The sequence below is a fragment of the Phocoena phocoena genome, chromosome 9 (genome assembly GCF_963924675.1).
Source record: "Phocoena phocoena chromosome 9, mPhoPho1.1, whole genome shotgun sequence".
Classification (NCBI taxonomy): domain Eukaryota; kingdom Metazoa; phylum Chordata; class Mammalia; order Artiodactyla; family Phocoenidae; genus Phocoena; species Phocoena phocoena.
In genome coordinates this window covers 82938966-82962372 of record NC_089227.1, presented here as the reverse complement: position 1 = coordinate 82962372, position 23407 = coordinate 82938966, and the positions used below count along the sequence as shown (strand labels likewise).

The window sequence follows — 23407 nt, the reverse complement described above, 5'->3', positions numbered from 1 at the left end:
GACTGGTGTGAGGTGATACCTCATTGTAGTTTTGATTTGCATTTCTCTAATGATTAGTGATGTTGAGCATTCTTTCATGTGTTTGTTGGCAGTCTGTAGACACACAGTTTCTTAAAAGTGTTCCTGAATGCATAGCTGCTTGTAGCACCTCCAAAGGGGCAGTTGGATGACTCAGATTTGTCTTTTTCTATAAATTTCATTTATTTTTGCTGCTTCTCTCTAACATATCTATGGATGATTGAAAATAAACAATATTATTCAGTCTCCTATGATGCTCTGTTTTCAGTCTTTCCAATCTTTTTTTAAAAAGCAGTCTTTATGAGATAAGTTTTTATTGCCCTCATTTTATGCTTTGAACAACTTGAGTACAGAAAAGGAGAGGAACTTTTTGACACAATAAGCCTTTCTTGAAGTGGTCACTAAATGACATTTTAAACCAAAAATCTGTTTTAGAGTAGTCACAAAACATGCAGTGTAGTAGCATAGTGTTTTAATTTTCAATTTGAAATTGATAAAGAATTCCCTGGTGGTCCAGTGGTTAGGACTCTGTACTTTCACTCAGAGGGCCCCGGGTTCAGTCCCTGGTTGGGAAATTAAGAGCCCACAAGCCGCGCACCGTGGCTGGGGAAAAAAAAAATCTACTTTAGTTGAAAACAGAAAATGTAGTAACTAAAATTATGCCATATAAGGTAGCATCCAAAACTGTACAGTCCCTAAGAAAATTAACCAAAAAATGGAATTGGTAAGGAACAGAATTTGCCTGGTTTGTTTCAAAACCACTTTGAATAATATACGTTTTGAAAAACTATTATTCTTACTTCCCTCTTCCCCATACTTACTAATCTTAGGGTCATTTAGTATAGTTACAATGATCCTGGTGACAATAGATTTGCTATAACGGTATAATTTGGACATGGTTCAGCCCATGCTATGAGTTAGCATCTTTTTCTCTGGTATTTGTATAAAACAGCCATTTTCTGAAGAATCTACATTCATTGAGCTTTTTTTCCACCAAAATTCTTGGAAACAGCCTACAGCCATGTTTTTGTTTTATGGGATAGGCAGATATCACTGATGTCTTCCAAGTGTTTTAAAAGGAAAAATTATTTTGAGACAGAGCTTAAAGGAAGCCTATTTAACAGTGGACTGCTCTGAATACTTAGTAGTTTCTTTTGTCTACCTCTAGTAACCAAAATTAGTAGACAATGCAGAAACCAATGGAAGCAAAGACCATCTCTTTATAAGGTTAATTAATTGTGCTACTCATTTTTTTTTTTTTTTGCGGTACGCGGGCCTCTCACCGCTGTGGCCTCTCCCGTTGCGGAGCACAGGCTCCGGACGCGCAGGCTCAGCGGCCATGGCTCACGGGCCCAGCCGCTCTGCGGCATGTGGGATCCTCCCGGACCGGGGCACAAACCCACGTCCCCTGTATCGGCAGGCGGACTCTCAACCACTGTGCCACCAGGGAAGCCCAGTCAAGTGACTCTTAAAACATAAACATGTTTTTGAAAGGCAAGCCTTCTAGAAAATAGAAAATGTTCGTGTACAACTTCTTTGGCGTCAGTTAGTTCAGTGAACATAGGAATACTGTATACTTTGCATTGCTGGAAAATGGGAGTGTGTAAGTAAATGATAAAAACCAAAGGCCTTTCAACTGAATAGTATACCACTCTGGCTATATTGTCTAATATGATTGCCATTACCCACATGGCTATTGTGGCTGTTTCAATTTAAGTTAATTAAAATGAAGTTAAAATCAATTCCTTAGTTGCACTGCCACATTCCAAGTCTTGGACAGTGCAGATATAGTCATTTCATGTCCTTGTTGTATTGGAGCTTATGAATGGGAATTTGTGATGGTATTTCTGTTGGCATGATAGTCTGTTATCTGGTGGCATTCATCTGTATTTGGATTAGTTTATTTCTCATCTTCCCAGGCCTTGGACCAGAGTCAGTGGTTTGAAACAGGATATAAAATCTGGATACTGCTACATTTTCTAAGTTGCCATTTTAACCATTTTTAGGCGTACAGTTCAGTGGCATTAAGTACATTCATGTTGTGCATTCATCACCACCACCCATCTCTGGAACTTTACCCATTAAAGGATAACTCTACCCATTAAAGGATAATTCTCCATCCCCTCCTCTCTTCAGCCCCTGGTAACCACCATTCTCCTTTTTTTTTCCTCTCGGAATTTGACTACTCCAATTACCTTATGAGTAGAATGATACAATATTTTCCTTTTGGTGTTTGGCTTATTTCACTTAGAATAATATCTTCAAGGTTCATCATGTTGTAGACTATGTCAGAATTTCATTCCTTTTTAAAAATTATGGTGAAATACACATAGCATAAAATTTACCACTTTAACCATTTTTAAGTGTGTAGTTCAGTGGCTTTAAGTACATTCACATTGTTGTGCAACCATCATCACCGTGCATCTCCAGAACGTTTTTCATCTTGTAAAAATGAAAATCTGTACCCATTAAAACACAGTTAACTAACTCCCCATTTCTCTCTCCCTACAGCCCCTGGCAACCACCATTCTGCTTTTTGTCTCCATGAACTTGACTACTCTAGGTACCTCATATAAGTAGAATCATACAGTATTTGTCCTTTTGTGACTGGCTTTTTTCACTTAACATAATGTTCTCAGGGTCCATCCATGTTGTAGAATGTGTCAGAATTTCATCCCTTTTTAAGGCTGAATAATATTGTGTGTACCACATTTTGTTTACCTATTCATCTGTTGATACACACTTGGGTAGCTTCCACGTTTTGGCTATTGTGAATACTATTATGAGCACAGGTGTACAAATATCTGTTGGAGTCCCTGCTTTCAATTCTTCTGAGTATATCACCAGAAGGGGAATTGCTGGATCATATGGTAATTCTATGTTTTTTTTGAGGGACTGACATACTATTTTCTAGATTTCACAGAATTTTAAGCTCTTGGGTTTTTTTTGTTTTGTTTTGTTTTGGCCGAGCTATGTGGCATGTGGGATCTTAGTCCCCAACCTGGATCGAATCTGTGCCTCCTACAGTGGAAGTGCAGAGTCTTAACCAGTGGACCGCCAGAGAAGTCCCATAAGCTCTGTTGAACTTAAAAACATTTAATTCTTAGAAAGTTGCGCTTGCTCAGATTACCTCTCCTGTGTTTCCCTAGCTTGTACCCTGGTACTGAAATATTACCAGAGAGTGTTATATTGTTATATAGGTGAAGTTCCAGAGAGAAGCTTTATTTCTCTTTACTGGAAGTTCACAGTACTGCTAATGGGGATAATTTTGTAGTGTTTGGCATGCAGAACCCCTTGAAAGTACCGATTTAATTTTCCTCTTTCTGGTTAGACTTCCCAAAATGAAAATATTATGAAATTTGTATTTTTTTTTCTTTTGGTAAGAAATTTTCTGTTAACAGAGTTTACATTATATTTTTTACTTTTTTATTCAAGCCCACTGCACTCTTCAGTTTTTCTCCATATTTACTGTTTATTTGTATTTTCTGTCTCAACCATAGTTAACACCATTTATACAGATGGCCCTAAAGCAGAACACACTTAGAACTAGTCTTAAAAAGGTACATGTTTTTACATAAGCACTCAGAGCTTTCTAACACTATAATGCATTTTTTATTAAACCTTAAGCTAGACATCTCATATTTCTATACAGTTAAGAAACTTGAATCTTCAGCATTGTGTTAGTGTATGCTTAGTATGTCGGATAGTACTCTCATTCTTCAGGTTTATACGAATTGTTATAAAACTTGCTTAGATAGGCAGGAATAGAAACCGGTGACTAAAGGAAATCCATTTTCTATATTTTGGCTTTCAGGAAGCCTTCACATGGGCTACCCATTTGCTTCAAAAGCTTGAAATGGTTTCAAGCTTGGCATTTTCTACTTTTTCTTTTTTTTTGCGGTACGCGGGACTCTTACTGTTGTGGCTTCTCCCCGTTGCGGAGCACAGGCTCCAGACGCGCAGGCTCAGCGGCCATGGCTCACGGGCCCAGCCGCTCCGTGGCATGTGGGATATTCCCGGACTGGGGCACGAACCCGTGTCCCCTGCATCGGCAGGCAGACTCTCAACCACTGTGCCACCAGGGAAGCCCAACATTTTCTACTTTTAAAGCAGGGCTGCCTAATATAATTAGTAAGGCCCACAGTGAATTGATTATCAAGGAATGCATGCTTCAGTCACTCCAAACCCAAGCTGACCTTATGGATCCAGATTTATTTATCTTTTTTCAGGGCCGGTCTTGAGGTTAATATTCACATGCATAGGTGGCTGAGGGTTTTTAATTTGGATAGGGATTCTTTACAGTTGTTGAGGAAAAATTTTGGCAAAATTTCTCAGTATCATTATGTGTGAGCCACAGCTACAGATTTGAGCCAAAGTTTATTTGATAGAGGCCATTATGACACAGGATTGTTTGAAAATGCTTGTCCCAGAAATACTGGGATTTCATCAGAAACTCAGGAGACCACAGCGTGCAGTGCTGTAGTCATTTGGTCTTACTGATTCCTTTCATTGAGATCAAGATAGAGTAATGCATATGGGCACTACCATCTTCCAACATTGTCATGAAGATAAGAGTGTTTGAGTATTTCTCCTGGAATTTGAATAGCTTATGATGTTTTAAAGAATTATTTTTAGCCAGGAATCTCTTTCCTCCTATAAGGGAAATAATATCTCCCTCTTAATTATCTATTCAGTTATTATGGGGATGGCTGTGAAAATGTAAATTGGCTGAACTTATCTCTGTAAATGAGCTTTTTTGCTTCTAGAAAACTTGTTTATGCATACACGGGTAGTCTATGGTTCTGGGAGCTTGCTTGGGGCTTTATGATTATTTTTCACTTACACTCTGCTTTTGGAGTTGGGAGTTGTTTACTTATCACTGCTGTGGTGAAGGTATTAGCTAAGTTTCATTTCACCATAGTTTCTGTATTTCAGACCATCTTGCAAAACAAATTTTTTGAAAGATAACAATTTTAGGTAGTGATGGTTTTCTTTTGAGATCTATAGCTTATATTTTTCCTAGTATCCACTCATATCATTTTCTCTTCTGAAAACCATCAGAAAGTACTTGTGACAGACCTAGCAATTTGTCTTAAATTTGTAAAATTTTCGTAAAGGATTAGATACAAAAACTTAAGACGGTTGACTGACAAAAAATTCCTTTCTCTTTTTCAGGTTAATAAGACTAGTTTGTTCTTTACCTGTCTCATGAAAATGACTTTTTCTTGATTTGGGAAATTCTGATTTTCTAGCTCTATACCATATTGGTACAAGGCATGTGTCTATAACGTTGCAGTGTCTGATTGACTGTTTTTTAGGGGTTCTTTTTACTGTGCTCTTGCCTGGTCTGCTCCTCCTTCCAGTATACTATAAATCTTTATTTAATAGATGTATTATTCACTAATTGAAATGTTTTTAAAAAGTATAGCAGTCTTACACATTTATTCTTACTTATCAAATTTCATTGAAATATTTGTATTTCCAGAACCTAATTTTCTATTTGCCAGAGCTCTTCTGTTTTCAGTGAAGTATTTTTAAGTAATGCTGCTTAATTTGAGGAGTTTTTGTATAGGATTAACTAGCAGCTCTAATCTGCTTCTGATTCTTGGCAGCTGATGAATCCTTAGCACCCCCCCCCCCCAATCTGGGTGTGTACTTGCAATGTTAAGGGTCTGCTCAGTGATTTCCGTTGATTAGGCAGTTTTAGAACTGTTAGTGTAGAAGTGAGTCTTGGAGCAGTCGTGACCGTTAAAGAAAAAAGGGCAAGTACTTTTAGGATCTGCTGTGAAGTATAATGAAAGACTTAGAGCATGTTAGTGAAAGGATTGCTGGGCCATAGCCTGCTTCATATTCATCACATAGTCATGGAAATATCTTTTGAAAAGACTGATAATAAAGGCCTGTTCTGCTACTGCTTTGTGAAATGGAAGATTGGAATTAGTTGCTTAAATGGAAAATGTTCTCTTGTTGCAGCCTCTTTGAAATGTGCTGCTAGTGGGAGCTGCAGCTTCCTCCTGCTGACTCTGAGCCCCAGGCTTCGGTTGAGATGGTCCTTTCAGAAATGTGGAGCTTAGTCCAAGCCTGGATTTCAGTGGGTAGCACCTGGCATCTGTGGCTAGAAAGTCCTATGAAGTGTAAGTGCTTTATTCTCTCCTTGTAAAGAACCCCTTTTCCTTTCTTCTTTCTGCAGCTTAGCAGAGGGGAAGAGCAGTGAGCAATGTACTGCAGTATCTGAGGTATCAGGATTTGGTTGCATTTTCTTAATGATTCAGTGATCAAAACAGGATTACTTGTTTTTTGGATGCCAACAATTCTTTTTTTTTTTTTTTTTTTCGGTACGCGGGCCTCTCACTGTTGTGGCCTCTCCCGCTGCGGAGCACAGGCTCCGGACGCACAGGCTCAGCGGCCATGGCTCACGGGTCCAGCCGCTCCGCGGCATGTGGGATCTTCCCGGACCGGGGCACGAACCTGTGTCCCCTGCATCGGCAGGCGGACTCTCAACCACTGCGCCACCAGGGAAGCCCCCAACAATTCTTAAACCCTCCTGGAATTCAAAATAAAGGGACAAGTTATGACCCCTTAATATATAGTACTGGCAGTATCATCCTGGGTAATTTTTCACTGACAGTTTACTTAGTAGACTGTGATATTCAAGTTTCCCAGGTTTCTTTAGAGGTCAGTTTTGTATTTCGTTCTTGTTCCAAAAGACAAATATTTGAAAAGAGAGGCACACTTGACCAGTGGGTGAGGCAGCATCAAGATAAGTAAGGATGCTTGAAATGAGAAGACAGTTCTTTTTCACTTCGGTTCTACTTGACACATTTACACAAGGAGCAGTATGGGAATTTTCCTAAGACCGATTCCTCATAGAATTGTCCTAGGAAATACATATAGCTGCCATCTATATTTTAGTTTAGTTAAAAAAACAGAAAACTATGATAACATAATGAGCGTTAGAAGATGCAAAGTTTATATTTGGTTTAGTTGCCTGGGGTTACCTGCTATTCTCCTTTTTTTTTTTATATTTCAGAAATACTGGTAATATTTTAAAGTAAGGTCATTCCAGAAAAGACTCCCATTTTGGGGAGACTTTAAGTTTCCCTTCACTGAAATTTTTCTGAGATTCTTAAATCTTCCGATTTTGGCTAGGAAAATATTGAGCTTCTTCTCATTGCTAAAGCAAAATATATATTTAAAACAAAACAGAACCAAGGCTCCAACTGGGTAAGGCAAGTAAAGTTCTACAAATGAGGACTCTGAATGAAAAAGGTCCTTTCAGGGCCTTTGTTTTCTTTATCTGTAAACTGGTTTGCTTGTTTTTTCTTGCCCTTTCTCTCTCTAAACATTGTGGATTCTGTCCTTATAGCTTACTCTCAATCCAGTAAGTATCTCAGCTACCTAGTAAAAGAATGGGCTTCATGTTTGGGAAAACAAAGAGGTGTTACAGATTTATGAGATGATAGTATCTTGTCATTTTGCTTCATATTTAATAATTTAAAATATATTTGTTTAAATGGCTCTATGGCCAGGAGATTTTGAGAGAGGCAGAAATAATTAAGGTTGTTCTTTACTTTTGAAGAGCTTACAGTCTATTAAAAAAGGTGAACAAAGGCCCAAATAATTACAATATAAAGTTCTACAATTGAGCTGTTACAGTCAAGGGTACCTTGGTAGTAAGGAAAAAGGATTACTCCTCCAATATTTTCTCTTTATTTCTGGCTTTCAGGAGTTTGAATATGATGTGTTTAGCATTTGTTTGTTTGTTTGGGGGAGTGGGGGACAGTAACATTCTCTGTTGCCCTTGTCTACTGTAGTCTTTAGCAGTTCCAGTGTCCAGTGTTCTCATTGGTGGGGCTTTCTCAGTGATTCTGTCCTCCCCTGTGGCATTCATGCTCTGCCTTGCATCTGGCAGATTTTGTGCAGGATAAATTTTTTTTGCCCTTCCTTCAGTGGTAGGAGACCTCTGTGGTGTTATTGTTATAGTATCATGGGCTCAAGACGGTTTTATGCCCTGTCCTTTACGGGTAGAGGTGTTTTTCTTTTACCCTTACTGCAACAGCAATGGGTCTTACTTAACCTATTAAGCCTTGAGGGTAACATCATTTGCTGCCCTTCCCATACCAGTTAAGGCTTTTGTTCAGTAGGGGAGAAGGGTCTAGTCAGAGCTTTTTGTGTCCTTTCTGCTATTGTGGCTACTCCTGTCCTCCAAGACCGTACCACCAAAGAGGTTTTCTCTGGTCTCCTGCCCTACCCCCATTCTTTCTCCTGAGTATTTGGTGGAGGTGTGTGGATAAGAGCCTGTAGGTGGTTGTGAATTCCCCTTGTGTCCAAGAGTCCCATGCGTTTTATATGTACATACTAGCCCATACATATACAATTTTAAAAATCAATTTGTTAATAATTTTAATTGAACTTTTATTACCTGGTCATCTGGTGCCCCATATCTCTTTTCTTTTTTCTGCCACAGATGAGCCAACACTTGGTGAGGTCTCTTTAGATTTCAGTCTACTTGGTTGTCCTGGGACCTCAGCTTTCTGATGCATTTAAGAAAAGTTACTTTGTAGTTTATTTGCATTTATTTATTAACTCCAAAGCAATGTTCTTTTCTACTTTCTGCATCTTAGGAGAATGTGAAATTCCTCTCAGGTATATAGATTCATTTATTTTAAGCCCTACAAGATATTGTTGCTTTATATAGTCAGTGTTCACAGAGATTTACTTACATACTTAGCCTTTCCGTTACTCTTCATTCCTTCCTGATTTCCATGTTTCTATCCAGAATTATTTTCATTCTGCTTGAAGAACACCCTTTAGTATTTTCTTTGTTCTATTGGTAATGAACTCTCTCCTTTTATTTTTTTTCTTTTGGTCCCAAAGTGTGTTAATTTTGTTGCATTTTGGAAGGATTTTTTGCTGGGTATAAGTAACCAATTGGCAATTATTTTCTTCCAGTACTTTGAAGATATTTGGTTCCCATTTTTCATTTTGGCAAGTCAGCTATCAGTCTAATTGTTCCTTTAAAGGTAATACATGTTTTTTCCTCTTGCCTTTAAGATTTTCCTTTTTGTCTTTAGCAGTTTTTTAGCAGTGTTATTTGATGTGCTTAGGTCTGGTTTTCCTATTGTTAGGGTTTACAGAGTTTCTTAAACTGTGGCTTGTTGTCTTATTAGTTTGGAAATTCCTCAGCCATTATGTTTAAATAGTGTCCCATTTTTTTCTTTTCCTTCTGAGATTTCTGTCATGTTTTTAGACTTTTTCACTATGTCCCATATGCCACTTGCATTCTTCCTATTCTTTACCTTTATTCTTTTTTGAGTTTGTGCTTCAGGTCTTATTTTCTATTGACCTATTCTCTAGCATAGTAATCTTTTCTTCAGTCGTCTGATTTGCTAGTCAGCCCTTCCATTTGGGTCTTAATTTCAGTTACTGTATTTTTCAGTTCTAGAATTTCCCTTTGATTCTTTTTTTAGATTCCATTTCTTAATGCAAATTCCAATTCGTCTTCTAATTTCTTGAATACGTTAATCAGCTATTTAATTTTTCCCAATTGTTTATTTTGAAAAATTCATAACTTGAAAGAATTGTATAGTGAACACTGATTCATGATAAGCCCTTCTCAAATTGCCTGTTCCCATTTGCTTTCTCTCTTTTTTCTTTCTTTCTCTCCCTTCTGGAAGTAAATTGCAGATTTTATAATGCTGTACCCCTAAACATTTTGACATATAGCTCGTAAGAACAAAGACATTCTACTAAACTAAAACCATTGTCACGTTAAAGAAATTTAACATTGATATACAATAATATTATCTAATATACAGTTCATATTCAAATTTGCCAGTTGTTTCAGTTACAGACATCTAGCTTTTTTTTTTTTTTTTTTTTGTGGTACGCGGGCCTTTCACTGTTGTGGCCTCTCCCGTTGCGGAGCGTAGGCTCCGGACGTGCAGGCCCAGCGGCCATGGCTCACGGGCCTAGCCGCTCCGCGGCATGTGGGATCTTCTTGGACTGGGGCATGAACCTGTGTCCCCTGCATCGGCAGGCGGACTCTCAACTACTGCGCCACCAGGGAAGCCCCAGATTTCTAGCTTTTTAAAAATTTTACTTTCCCTAATCCAGGATCCAATCAAGGATAATGCATTGCTTTTAGGTGTTATGTCACTTTAGTTTCCTGGGGTATTTTTTTTTTTTCCTTTTATGATAATGACATTCAAAAACAAATCCAGGCCCATTTTGTCTTTAATATGACCAACTCGCTATTTTGCTTTGTCTGGTTGTTTCCTCATGATTATATTCAACTTAAACAGTTTTTGGAAAAATACTACATGAACGAAAAATTGTTGTTTTCAGTGAATCACATCAAGAGTCACTTAAAATCTCTTTGTCCCATTATTGGTGATGTTAAGTTTTATCATTTTGGTTGAGACATCACAGTTATTTTAGTCCTCATCTGATAATTCCGTTATCTAGATAGGTTATTTTCTATTGTCTGTTTCCATCCCCAACCCTCCCTTTTTTGCTTTCATTTGATAAATACTGGATATATTGTTTATGAAAAGTTGAAGAGGTAATAAATGATGTTTTTCCCCTGAGGTAATTTCTTTTGCTTCTGGCAGGTCTATATGATAGGACCAGATCCCTTTAGTTTGTGAAGGGATTGAGCAGATTCTAAACTGTGTGTTTCTTTTTTGTAAAATATACATGACATCAAATTTACCATTCTAACTATTTTAAAGTGTACAACTCATTGAGAGTAAGTATATTCATGTTGTTTTATGACCACCAACACAAGCAATCTCCAGAATTTTTTTATCTTCTACAAGTAAAACTTTGTACCCATTAAATGATAACGCTGCCCATTCTCCCTCCCATCAGCCCTTGGCAACCAAAATTCTAACTTTGTCTCTATGAATTTGACTACTTCAGGTACCTCATGTAAGTGGAATCATACAATATTTGTCCTTTTGTGTCAAGCTTATTTTACTAAGCATAATGTCCTCAAAGTTCATCCATGTTATGGCATGTAATGGTACTTCCTTCCTTTTTAAAGCTGAATAATAGTCCACTGTATGTATATGCCACATTTTGTTTATCCATTCTTCTGTCAATGAACATTTGAGTTGTTTTCAACTTTTGGTTATTGTGAAATATGCTGCTATGAACATTGGTGTATAAATATCTGAGTCCCTGCTTTTGATTGTTTTGGCTATATACCCAAAAGTGGAATTGCTGCATTATGTGGTAAGTTTTTTTTTATAATGAATCATTTATTTACCTTTATTGACATCTTTATTTCTTCTTATAGCTAAGTTACTAGCTGGTGTTCTTTCATTTCAATCTTCAGGACTACTCAGTAACATTTTTTCGCAGTGCAGGTCTAGTGGTAACAAATTCCCTTATCTTTTGTTTATCCGGAAATGTCTTAATCTGCCTCACTTTAGAAGGACAGTTTTGCCAGGTATAGGATTCTTGGCTGACAGCTTTTTTTTTCTCTTAACACTTTGAATATATTAGCCCACTGCCTTCTGAACTTCAAAAGTTTCTGATAACAAATCTGTCCAAAATCTTATCAAGGATCACTTGAATGTGATGAATTGATTCTCTCTTGCTGCCTATTATGTGGTAATTTTATTTTTAATTTTTTGAGGAACTGCCATACTATTTTCCATATTGGCTGCACTATTTTACATTCCCACTAGCAATGTGCATTGTTACAATTTCTCTACTCATCAACACTTGGGTTTTTTTTTTGTTTTGTTTTGTTTTGTTTTGACCATGTTGTAGCCTGTGGGATCTTAATTCCCTGACCAGGAATCAAACCCATGCCCCCTGCAGTGGAAGTGCGGAGTCTCAACTGCTGGACTGCCAGGGAAGTCCCTGCCTATTTTTTTAAAAATTATTTTATTTTATTTATTTTATTTTATGCTGCATTGGGTCTTCATTGCTACACACAGGCTTTCTCTAGCTGCAGTGAGCGGGGGCTACTCTTCATTGTGGTGCACAGGCTTCTCATTGCAGTAGTATCTCTTGTTGTGTGAGGGCTTCAGTAGTTGTGACACGCGGGCTCAGTAGTCGTGGCTTGCAGGCTCTAGAGCACAGGTTGAGTAGTTGTGGTGCATGGGCTTAGTTGTTCCGTGGCACGTGGGATCTTCCCAGACCAGGGCTTGGACCCATGTCCCCGGCGTCAGCAGGTGGGTTCTTAACCACTGCACCACCAGGGAAGTCCCTCTGCCTATTTTTAAATTGGGTTGTTTGGTTTTGTTGTTGTTGTTGTGTTGTAGTAGTTCTTTATATATTCTGAATATTAACCCCTTATCAGATACGTCATTTGCAAATATTTTCTCCCACTCTGTGGGTTGCCTTCTCATACTGATTATATCTTTTAATGATGAATAGAAGTTTAAAATTTTGATGTAGTCCAATTTATGTGTTTTTACTTTTGTTGCTTGTGAGTTTTTTTTTTTTGGCTTTGCTCCGTGGCATGCAGGATCTTAGTTCCCTGACTAGGGATCGAACCCCATGCCCTATGCATTGGAAGCACAGAGTCCTAACTACTGGACCACCAGGGAATTCCCTGTTGCTTGTGCTTTTGATCCAAGAAATCATTGCCAAATTTAATGCACATATAGCTTTCCCCCCATGAGTTTTATAGTTTTAGGTCTTACATTTAAGTTTTGATCCATTTTGAGTTAATTTTTGTATATGATGTTCTGTTCTTGTTGAAAATCACTTGACCATATATGCACGGATTCATTTCTGGGCTCTCTATTCTGTTCCAGTGGTCTTGTGTCTGTCTTTATGCCAGAACTAAGCTTTTTTTTTTTTTTGGTGGCAAAAACACAAAATATGAAATTCAACCTCCCAACAGTTTGCAAGTGTACAGGGCAATATTTTGCAAGCATACAGTGCAATATTGTTGACCACATGCATGTTGTGTAGCGGATCCCCCTGAGCCCCCCACATCCTACATGACTGAAACTCTGCATCCACTGAACGACTCTCCACCTCCTCCTCCTAGCCCCTGAGTTTGACTACTTTAGATAGCTCATGTAAATGGAATCATGCAGCATTTGCCATTTTATGAGTGACGTATTTTACTTGGCACAATACCCTCAAGGTTCATCTATGCCTTTGCAGCACATGACAGGATTTTTAAGGCTAAGTGATAATCCATTAAGACTGAATGGATACTCCATTCCATGTATGTATCACATTTTCTTTATCCATTCATCCATTGATGGACATTTAGTTTGCTTCCACCTCTTTGCTTTTGTGAATAATGCTGCAGTGAACGTGGGTGTGCAAATATCTTTTTGAGATGTTATTTTCAATTCTTTTGGGTATATATCCAGAAGTGGAGTTGCTGGATCACGTTAGTTACATTTTAAATTTTTTGAAGAACCTCCATACTGTTTTCCATAGTGTCTGCACTATTTTATATTACCATCAACAGTGCATAAGAGTTCCAATATCTCCACATCCTCACCAACATTTATTTTCTGGTTTCTTTTTCTTTTTTTTTTCCTTTTTTTTTTTTTGCGGTATGGGGGCCTCACACTGCTGTGGCCTCTCCCGTTGCGGAGCACAGGCTCCAGACGTGCAGGCTCAGCGGCCATGGCTCATGGGCCCAGCCGCTCCGGGGCACAAACCCGCGTCCCCTGCATCGGCAGGCAGACTCTCAACCACTGCGCCACCAGGGAAGCCCTCTGGTTTCTTTTGATAGTGGCCATCTTAACAGGTATGAAGTGCTATCTGATTGTGCTTTTGATTTACATTTCCCTGATGACTAGTCATGTTAGCATCTTTTTGTGCTTGTTGGCCATGTTTATACTGTCTTTAGAGAAATTTTTTTTTCAAGCCCTTTGCCCAATTTAAAATTGGGTTATTGGTTTTTATGTTGTTGAGTTGTAGAAATTCTTTGTATATTCTGGATATTAACTCCTTGTCAGATGTTTGGTTTGCAAATATTTTCTCCCATTCCATAGATTGCTTTGTCACTCTGGATTTTGTGTTGCGCAGAAGTTTTTAGAGTTTGATGTAGTCCTATTTGTTTTATTTTTGCTTTTGTTTCTTGTGGTTTTGGTGTCATATCCATGAAGTCATCATCAAATCCGGTGTCATGAAATTTCTTGTCCCCCATGCTTTCTTCTTGGAGTTATAGTTTCAGGTGTTACATTTAGGCCTTTAATCCATTGTGAGCTAATTTTTGTATATGGTGTAAAATGAGAGTCCACTTCTTTCTTTTGTCTATGGATATCCCTTTTCCCAACAGTATTCATTGAAGAGACTCTCCCTTCCCTATCTTATAGTTTTCTCATCCTTGTTGAAGATGATTTGTCTATATTTTTGAGGGTTTATTTATTGGTGCTCTGTTTTTTCCCATTGGTCTATATATCTGTCTTTATGCCAGTACCATACTCTTTTGATTGCTGTGGTTTCATAATAAATTTTGAAATCAAGGAAATATGAGACCTCCAATTTTGTTCTTAGCTGTTTGGGACCCCTTGAGATTCCATATGAATTTTTCGATGAATTTTTCTCTTTCTGCAAAATAAGTCCTTAGGATTTTGATAGGGATTGCATTGAATCTGTAGAGCACTTTGGATAGTATTAACAACTGTAGTAAGTCTTCTAATCCTTGAACCCAGGATGTCTTTTCATTTATTAGTGTCTTCTTTAATTTCTCTCACAAGTATTTTATAGTTTTCAGTGTACAGCTTGCTTTATTCCTGAGTATTTTGTTCTTTTTGGAAGCTGTTGTATATGCAGTTTTCTTAACTTCGTTTTCAGATCGTTCATTGTCAGTATATAAAAACAACTGATTTGGGGGTGTTGACTTTGTATTTTGCAACTTTGATGAATTCATTTATTAGTTCTAACAGGTTTTGGGGAATCTTGGGGGCTGTCTACATATAAGATCATGTCGTATGTGAACAGTCATCATTTGACCTTTTCCTGTCCAATCGTGATGCCTTTTATTTGTTTTTCTTACCTAATTGCTCTGGCTAGAACTTCTAGTACTATGCTGAATAGGAGTGGCAAAAGTGGGCATCTTTGTCTTGTTCCTGATCTTATAGAGTTTTGAAAAGTTTTCAGTCTTTGAACATTGAATATGATGTTCATTGTGGAGTTTTCATATGTAGTCTTTACTACGTTGAGACAGTTTCCTTCTTTACCTAGTTTGTTGAGTGTCTTTATCATGAAAGGGTGATAGCTTTTGTCAAATGCTTTTCTGCATCAGTTGAGATATTTATGTGGTTTTCCCCTCTTTATTCTGTTAATATGGTGCATTACATTGTTTGATTTTTGTATGTTGAGCTACCCTTGCATTTCAGGAATAAATCCCACTTGGTCATGGTGTATAATTCTTTAATACACTGTTGAATTCAGTTTGATACTATTTTTTTGAAGTTTTTTTTCCATTAGTATTCATAAGGGATATTGGTCTGTAGGTGTTTTTTTGTTTTTTGGGTTTTTTTTTGCGGTACGCGGGCCTCTCACTGTTGTGGCCTCTCTGGTTGTGGAGCATAGGCTCCGGATGCACAGGCTCAGCGGCCATGGCTCACGGGCCTAGCTGCTCCGCGGCATGTGGGATCTTCCCGGACTGGGGCACGAACCCGTGTCCCCTGCATCGGCAGGCGGACTCTCAACAACTGTGCCACCAAGGAAGCCCCTGTAGGGTTCTTTTTCCTTGTAGTATCTTTGTCTGCCTTTGGTATCAGGGTAATCCTGGCCTCATAGAATGAATTCGGAAATGTTTACTCCTCCTTTTCAATTTTTGGGTTGAATTTGAGAAGGATTGGTGTTAATTCTTCTTTAAATGTTTGGTAGAATTCACCAGTAAAGCCGTCTGATCCTGGGCGTTTCTTTGTTGGGAAGTTTTTGATTACTGATTCAGTCTGTTCACTAAGTATAGTAATATAGTCTATTCAGATTTTCTGTTTCTTCTGGATTCAGTCTTGGTACATTGTATGTTTCTAGGAATTTGTCCATTTCATCTGGATTATCCAGTTTGTTGGTGTACAGTTCATAGTATTTCCTGTAATCTTTTTTATTTTTGTAAAGTTAGTAGTAATGTCCCCACCTTCGTTTCATTTCTTTTTGCTTGGTTAAAATCTAGATAAAGGTTTGTCAATTTTGTTGATCTTTTTGAAGAATCAAATCATGGTTTTTCTGTGTTCTATTTTATTTATCTTTGCTCTAATGTTTATTATTTGCTTTCCTATGCTAGCTTTGGGCTTAGTTTTTTCTTTTTTTCTAGTTCCGTAAGGTATAAAGTTAGGTTGTTGATTTGAGATAATTTTTCTTTTTTTAATTTAAGTGTATATGTATAGCTATAAATTTCCCTCTTAACACTGTTTCACTGCATCTTACAAGTTTTGGTATGTTGTATTTCCATTTTCATTTGTCTTAAAATATTTTCTAATTTCCCTTCTTTGACCCATTGGTTGTTTAAGAATTGATATTTAATTTTTACATATTTGTGAAATTTCCAGTTTTCCATCTGTTAATTTCTAGTTGCATTTCATTTTTGATTGGAAAACATACTTTCTGTGATTTCAGTCTTTCTGCATTTATTAAGACTTATTTTGTGGCCTAACATCTAGTGTATCCTGGAGAAGTTTCAGCCTTTTTGAGGTGCATTTCCTGTTTCCTGCACTGGGTCCCAGCTGAAAATCTGGACTATTTTCCAGGCCCCCTCTTCCTTGGCAGGCTCTGAATTCTACTTTTCATCTCCCCAGTCTCGTGTGACTGCCCAAATCTCTTCAGCTCTTTAGCCTCTTGTCTTCTACTTTCAAACAGGCAAATTCCTTGTGGAGAAAGGTGGAGCCACATATTAGGCTGAACTCTCTGGAATCTGTGGCCTCATGTTCTGGATGTCTTGGTAGTTCTGATGTCTTCAAACAAGTTCTTTTTGATATTTAATCAATTTTTTTCTACTTTTTTTTGGCTGGAAAATTGGTGTACAGCCAGCTAGTGTGGTAAAAACAAAGTTGAAACACTTGATGAATGCTATGAACGCTAAGGCTTCAGGTATAAAACTCATTCCTGTATGTTAAAAAGCTTCACTATGCTTTCCAAAAAAAAAAAGTGTAATTTAAAGTTTTACAAAAAGGATTTTATGATATCATCTACATCTTTGTTTTTTAAATGTATATCTTGGAGATACTTCTATATTAGGGCTACAAATCTATATTTATTTTTAAAGACAGTTCCAAAGGACACATTAAAAAATATTCAAACATCATCAAAGGTGCTTGAAAAAGAAATCTTCTTTGCATCCCCACACCCAAGTTAACAGTTCCGCAGAAGGAAATATTTTTTTGTTTTGTTTTGTTTTGACTTTTAGTTCTGCCCTTCATTTTTGAGATCTTTACTTTTAAGGAGATAGAAATGTTTGTCAGAAATACAGATAATAAGAATGATATAATTGGTATTTTTTGCTGGTTTCTGCCATTCAAATTAAAGCACAGCATGACACTGTACAATCAATGAACTTTTTCACAAGGGTTCTGACCTGGTGGGTTGACAGTTAGATTTCACTAGGGAGAAAGACTTCATACTAGTTTAATTTAATAGGCAATATTGAGTTTTGTTTGTTTTGTTCTATTTTGTTTTTTAAACACAGATACAGAAAAACCACACAAAACAAACGTATAACTTGGTGAATTAAGGTAGGTCTTTGAGTGTTTTTTAATCTGCAGGTTCTTTCTCTCCCTGTTGTGTTGAGGAATCTGGGCCTTTTGACCTGTTGAGTTTCCTACAGTCTTGATTTTGTTGATTACATAGTTAGGATGCAGTTCTGCTTTCCTCTTTATTTCCTGCAAATTGCCTCCTAGATCCAGAGGCTTAATGAGATGCAGATTTGATCCTCTTGTCCTTGTGGTGATGAATTTGAGGAAATTTTTGAGCAAGGTTCTGTGAATGATTCTGCTCCAAGAGGCATCCATTTGGTGGATGGGTGGTCTGGAGGTTCTAAGATGGCTTCACTTACATGCCTGACACTCTGGTAGGAATGGCTGGAAGGCTTGACTTAACTGGGCTCCACTTGCTTTCCATGTAGTGTTAGGTCTCTTTATATTATCTCTCCAGCGAAGTCTCCATGTTGTCTCTCTACTAGAGTAGTCAGAGTTCTTAATGGTAAGTGTTAAAGAATATGTGGACATATATTAAAACCACCACAGTAACCAATGAATATTTTGGGAAGATAGTTCGTTGTATTTTATCATTTATCCATGAATCTTGCTTGTAGCAGCTATTTCTGGTGTGTTCTAATGGTGGTGATTTTCTATTTCCTTCATTCCTTCCACATTTATTAACTAGCATTCTTCTGTTAAAAAAGATGTCTTATATCCTGCAAATAACCTCTCCCCAGTTGTTTATTCAGTTGTTATTCACATCAGTATGGACTCATGGATATTGTTTTATTTTTGAATTATAATCCAATACTGTCATAATTTGTTACTCCCAGGTTTTCTAGTTTAGGCCATTGGGAGCTTTTTCAGTTGGCTTCTATGTCCTTTGGACTTTAGGCTAGTTTTTATTTATTTATAATTTTTATTAATTTATTATTTTTGGCTGTGTTGGGTCTTCATTGCTGCACACGGGCTTTCTCTAGTTGCCATGAGCGGGGGCTACTCATGGTTGCGGTGCACAGGCTTCTCATTGCGGTGACTTCTCTTGTGGAGCGTGGGCTCTAGGTGCGTGGGCTTCAGAAGTTGTGGCTCGTGGGCTCTAGAGTGCAGGCTCAGTAGCTGTGGCGCACAGGCTTTGTTGCTCCGCGCATCTTTCTGGACCAGGGCTCGAACCCATGTCCCCTGCATTGGCAGGCGGATTCTTAACCACTGTGCCACCAGAGAAGCTCCTAGGCTAGTTTTTAAAATGTTTTTCTGGCCTACTTTCTTTGTAAGCATGCTATTCTTCTCATTATCCGCACCGGCCCCCAGTTGCTATATATATGGCATTTGAGCTTATTTATTTGAGCTTGTTTATTTGAGCTTATTTATTTGAGCTTATTTCTTGTGAAATTAGTTTTTTGAACTTTTGGAAGGAGGCATAGTTAAGGATAGTATTCCCAACTTCATAGAGCTTCCTTTTCTCTTGTTTTCAGATAGTATTTAGAGATACGGTAGTTTGATTTCTAAGATTTCCGAGCTTTGTTATTACCTTCTCCTTTTTTTCCTTTGTCTCTGTTGTACTTGTCCTGTATAGTATTGACTTTTCATAGCAGTTTCTCCTCAGTTTGGGGCCCTGCCCTGGCTTTTCAGTTTTTTGTTTTGTTTTTTGGGTTTTTTTGTGGTACGCGGGCCTCTCACTGCTGTGGCCTCTCCCGTTGCGGAGCAATAGGCTCCGGATGCGCAGGCCCAGCGGCCACGGCCCACGGGCGCAGCCGCTGCGCGGCATGTGGGATCTTCCAGGCTGGGGCACGAACCCGTGTCCCCTGCATCGGCAGGCGGACCCTCAACCACTGCGCCACCAGGGAAGCCCGCTTTTCAGTTTTAAGAGTGTATAGAGGCTAGATTGTTCCATCTCCTTAGACCTTGCATAGGCCTCTTTAACTCATTTGCTTTTGGATTGGGCAAAACCTTTTCTGTTTTCATCTACAGATTCGTTCCCTGTGCTTTCTAGTGAATACCCGTTGACTCTTTTGGTATTCTCTGCTCTTAGATCCATTAGATACCCTATTGTTTCCCTCTGCTTCTGCCTTTTACTGAAGTTGAAACAGGTCTTACAGATGTCACTGGCTTGTCCCCATCCACTTATATTTTGGGGTTCCTGGAGGTAATTAGATAATACCTAGTTTTGTTGTAAATGTCTGTAGTGCTTTGGTTTTGCTCTTTAATTGCTCTGTTTTTATGAGGACATTTATGGTGATTCCAAGGCTGCTTATTTGCTATTATATTTTAAAGTATCAATTTGAGGGAGGTATATTTTGATGGCATATTAAATCGTAGATGTGCTTGGGTTACTGGTTAGATAATGAATGGCTAAAAACTGTGGCTTGGAAGATTTTTTGTGACAGTATAGTAGGGGTAAAAAGGACAAAAAATTAATAAATACATTTTATCTAGAAGGAAGTTAATGTTTCATGCTTGTTTTTTCACCAACTTATTACTTGATTAAAGCTAAGTTTTATGTCAATAGATATATCATTGTGAGTTTTAGAGTCTTTTCAGTTTACTTTGGGAACTGTGTCTTTTCAGTTTACTTTGGGAACTCATACAGGCCATTTCCTTGACTTGCCATTTATCTTTGGAAAGATCTTGAAGAATCATTGTGTATTACGTGAAGTGCTCTATCTTCATAAGAAATTGAGTAGGTAAATCTCTGATCTTTCTTTACAGTTGGCTCTGTTCCTGAATTGGGATTGAAAAAGATTTTCAGTCCATTATTAACAGCCCATTTCAGCCTGCTCCCACTCGCATGAAGAGGCAGTTTGGTATAGAATTGGATTAGAATTTATCGCTTGTTAATTAGTTGCCTACTTTATACTGCATGAGTTTGTTCCGAAAGTTATCTTTCAAAATAAGGTTTTGTTTTATAATTGTTACTAGCTGTTAGAGACCAAATTCTATGCTTTTGCTCTCTTTATTATTTCCATAGATGCTCCTGTGGAAATGATTTTAGTAGCATATACAGCACTGTGCCAAATATAAAAACATTAGAAAATAATTGAAGTATGTGAAATAGTTTTTGTAGTTTTAGTCAGGTACTAAAGATTGAAATGTAGGCCTATTGAGACCAATATGAAATATATTCTCCTATTTATAGATATATTAATATACCTTCCAGACTCAATTCTTAGAGTGAACAAAAGCTTACTTATTTTAAGTGGAAAAGAGAAGAAACATCCAACCTATAGATTAGGGTTGGAAGCTATACAGTGACATTTTAGTTTTAGTAGAAACTTTTGGGACATTTTTCTTTATACTCTCTCCCCTACACAATTAATAATTCTAGTCAGCAGGATTAGATCTGTTTATTCAGTTGATAACTGTCATGCCTTCCTACAATTAGAAGATTTTAGGTAATACTTTTGTTGAGCACGGCCTATAAATATATACCGTAGTTTGAAGTTTTGGCTGAATTAGTGGGCAATTTAGCTTGTCAGAGTTTTCTTTCATTATACTTTGGTCTAAATAAGTTTGTATATGTATTGAGGTTGTATGGCATAAACGTTGTTTAGAAAAGTAGTTTTTAAGACTTTTTTTGTCTGATCTACTTTCAGGTTCACGCATGGGAGATTTCAGACCAGTTGTTACAGATCCGGCAAGATGTGGAATCATGCTATTTTGCTGCACAGACCATGAAAATGAAGATTCAGACCTCATTTTATGAGCTCCCCACAGACTCTCATGCCTCTTTACGGGACTCATTACTAACCCATATCCAGAACTTGAAAGACTTGTCACCTGTCATTGTAACTCAGGTAAATCCTATGCTTCTCATTAGGAAAATTTGTAAGACCATTTGGATTTATCAAGTTAATTTTGATTGACATTGCTTGCTAGCCCATGTGAAGTGATGTTAACTTTTTTACAGACTCATTGCTATATTCTTATAGGTGAATAGAAAGTGAATATTTAAATCTTTGTATTCATCTTAGAATTCATTTGATACCAAACTAACTTGAATACCAAAAAGTGGGGGAGGTCACACACACACACACACACACACACACACACACACACACACCCCCACACACCACCCCGCTGTTAAGATTGTAGATGGTAAAGTACTGTCCTGGGTCAGAAGTCTACATACCTGTCTTTTAAAAAAATCCTTTCTAGACTGATTGACTAGTAAAAGTCTCATGAATGAAGTGGTGAACTAGAGCATCTGGCCTTTCCACCTTAGGTAGGGAAATACATTAGAAACGAAAACTAGAAGCTTCAGTGAGTACGTACTCACATGTGTTCTCTGCCTGGCATAGAAGTGTCTTTGCAGGGGAAGTAGGCTTTTGCATAAGCCTTCAAGGTAAGACATGAAGAGAAGGGAAATGGCAATCCATTACTTGGGGAGTGAGTCAAAGGGCTGACTTTGTCAGTAGCTTTGGCTTTTTGGCAGAGTATAATTTATATGTCCATGAAGTTCTATGGTATTGCCAAATAAAAGTAAGTATTGATATATTCTGAGGAAAATCTATAGTCTGTTCTTTCTGACTTTTTTTTGTTATTTTTTTGGTTTGGTTTTTCATTTTTAAAGGTTAACTTTTAAATCCCAGCAATTTGTAGTTAACCCAGAAGAATTTACATGATATGTAGCTGTGGGAGTGAGAAGGAGGGTGGTGTCACAGTTTTAGTTGTCATATTGTTTGGAAAAAATTTAGTTTCTTTGCTTTCCAGTTAATATTGATGCTAACTCTATTTCTGTTCATCTGTCTATTCATTTATTTAATCTCTTTTTACTCAGCTGGCTTTAGCAATAGCAGACCTTGCTCTACAGATGCCTTCCTGGAAGGGATGTGTACAAACATTGGTAGAAAAGTAAGTAACTTGTATTGACTATATGCTAGCGTTTACCATTAACCTACACAGAGAAATCTGTTAGCAATAGCTAGACATTTGGCCTATTCCCCCCAAACTGTTAACGTAGAATTATTTATTAACCTTTGTTAGATTAAAAGAAAATCATTTAAAATTTAAATACTACAGAAATATGTCATGTGGGACTTAAAAGAATTTCATAGTTTACACACACACACACGCTTCTTGAATTAACTACAATGACTTAAAAGAACTTCATAGTTTACACGCACACACACACGCTTCTTGAATTAACTACAACAACGTATTTCATTGCCTTGTGGATCACTCCCACTGTCATATCAGTGGTTTTTATAAAAACATTGTCAGAATGTTTAAGATTATGTTAAGTTGAAAGTTGTTACGAGTATACATTCTTACCAATTGGGGTTTATTTCATGCCTTTAAAAGGGACAGTATTATTTTTAGATATATGGAGCTTGCTGCTTTGAGTAAAGTATTTCCTCATGGTCTTGGCAAGATAATCTTGATATTTGCTTGCATTTTGGCATTTGGTTAGGAAATTATTTTTGAGCAAAGTGGATGTCCTTTTTACCACCAACTATAGTGTGTCATTAAAACCTTTACGTGGATAATTTATTTTTTGTTTTAAGAAACTTTTTATTAATAATATTAATATATACTCTGAAAAAATTCTAGCAGTATGGAAACTTTCAAAGTAAAAAGTAAATACCTTCCCCTCTTCCTATTCCTGTATTTTATAAGTAACCACTATTGGTGATTGACTATATAGCCCTCTAGACTTCCCTTTAAGCATTTTATTTTATTTAATTAATTTATTTTTTTTTAATTTTTTTGCGGTACGCGGGCCTCTCACTGTTGTGGCCTCTCCCGTTGTGGAGCAC

General features: G+C 37.5%; 1 protein-coding gene across 9 annotated transcripts in view; it reads left to right on the top strand.

Annotated features, from left to right (window-relative positions):
• TNPO3 (transportin 3) overlaps positions 1-23407 on the top strand; it is an 80982-nt gene that overhangs the window by 5707 nt on the left and 51868 nt on the right. For all 9 annotated transcript variants that reach the window (XM_065883376.1, XM_065883384.1, XM_065883378.1 and 6 more), the window contains exons 2-3: positions 21245-21445; positions 22429-22502. In XM_065883376.1, coding sequence (XP_065739448.1) covers positions 21245-21445; positions 22429-22502 — 275 coding nt within the window. The remainder of the gene's footprint in view (positions 1-21244; positions 21446-22428; positions 22503-23407) is intronic.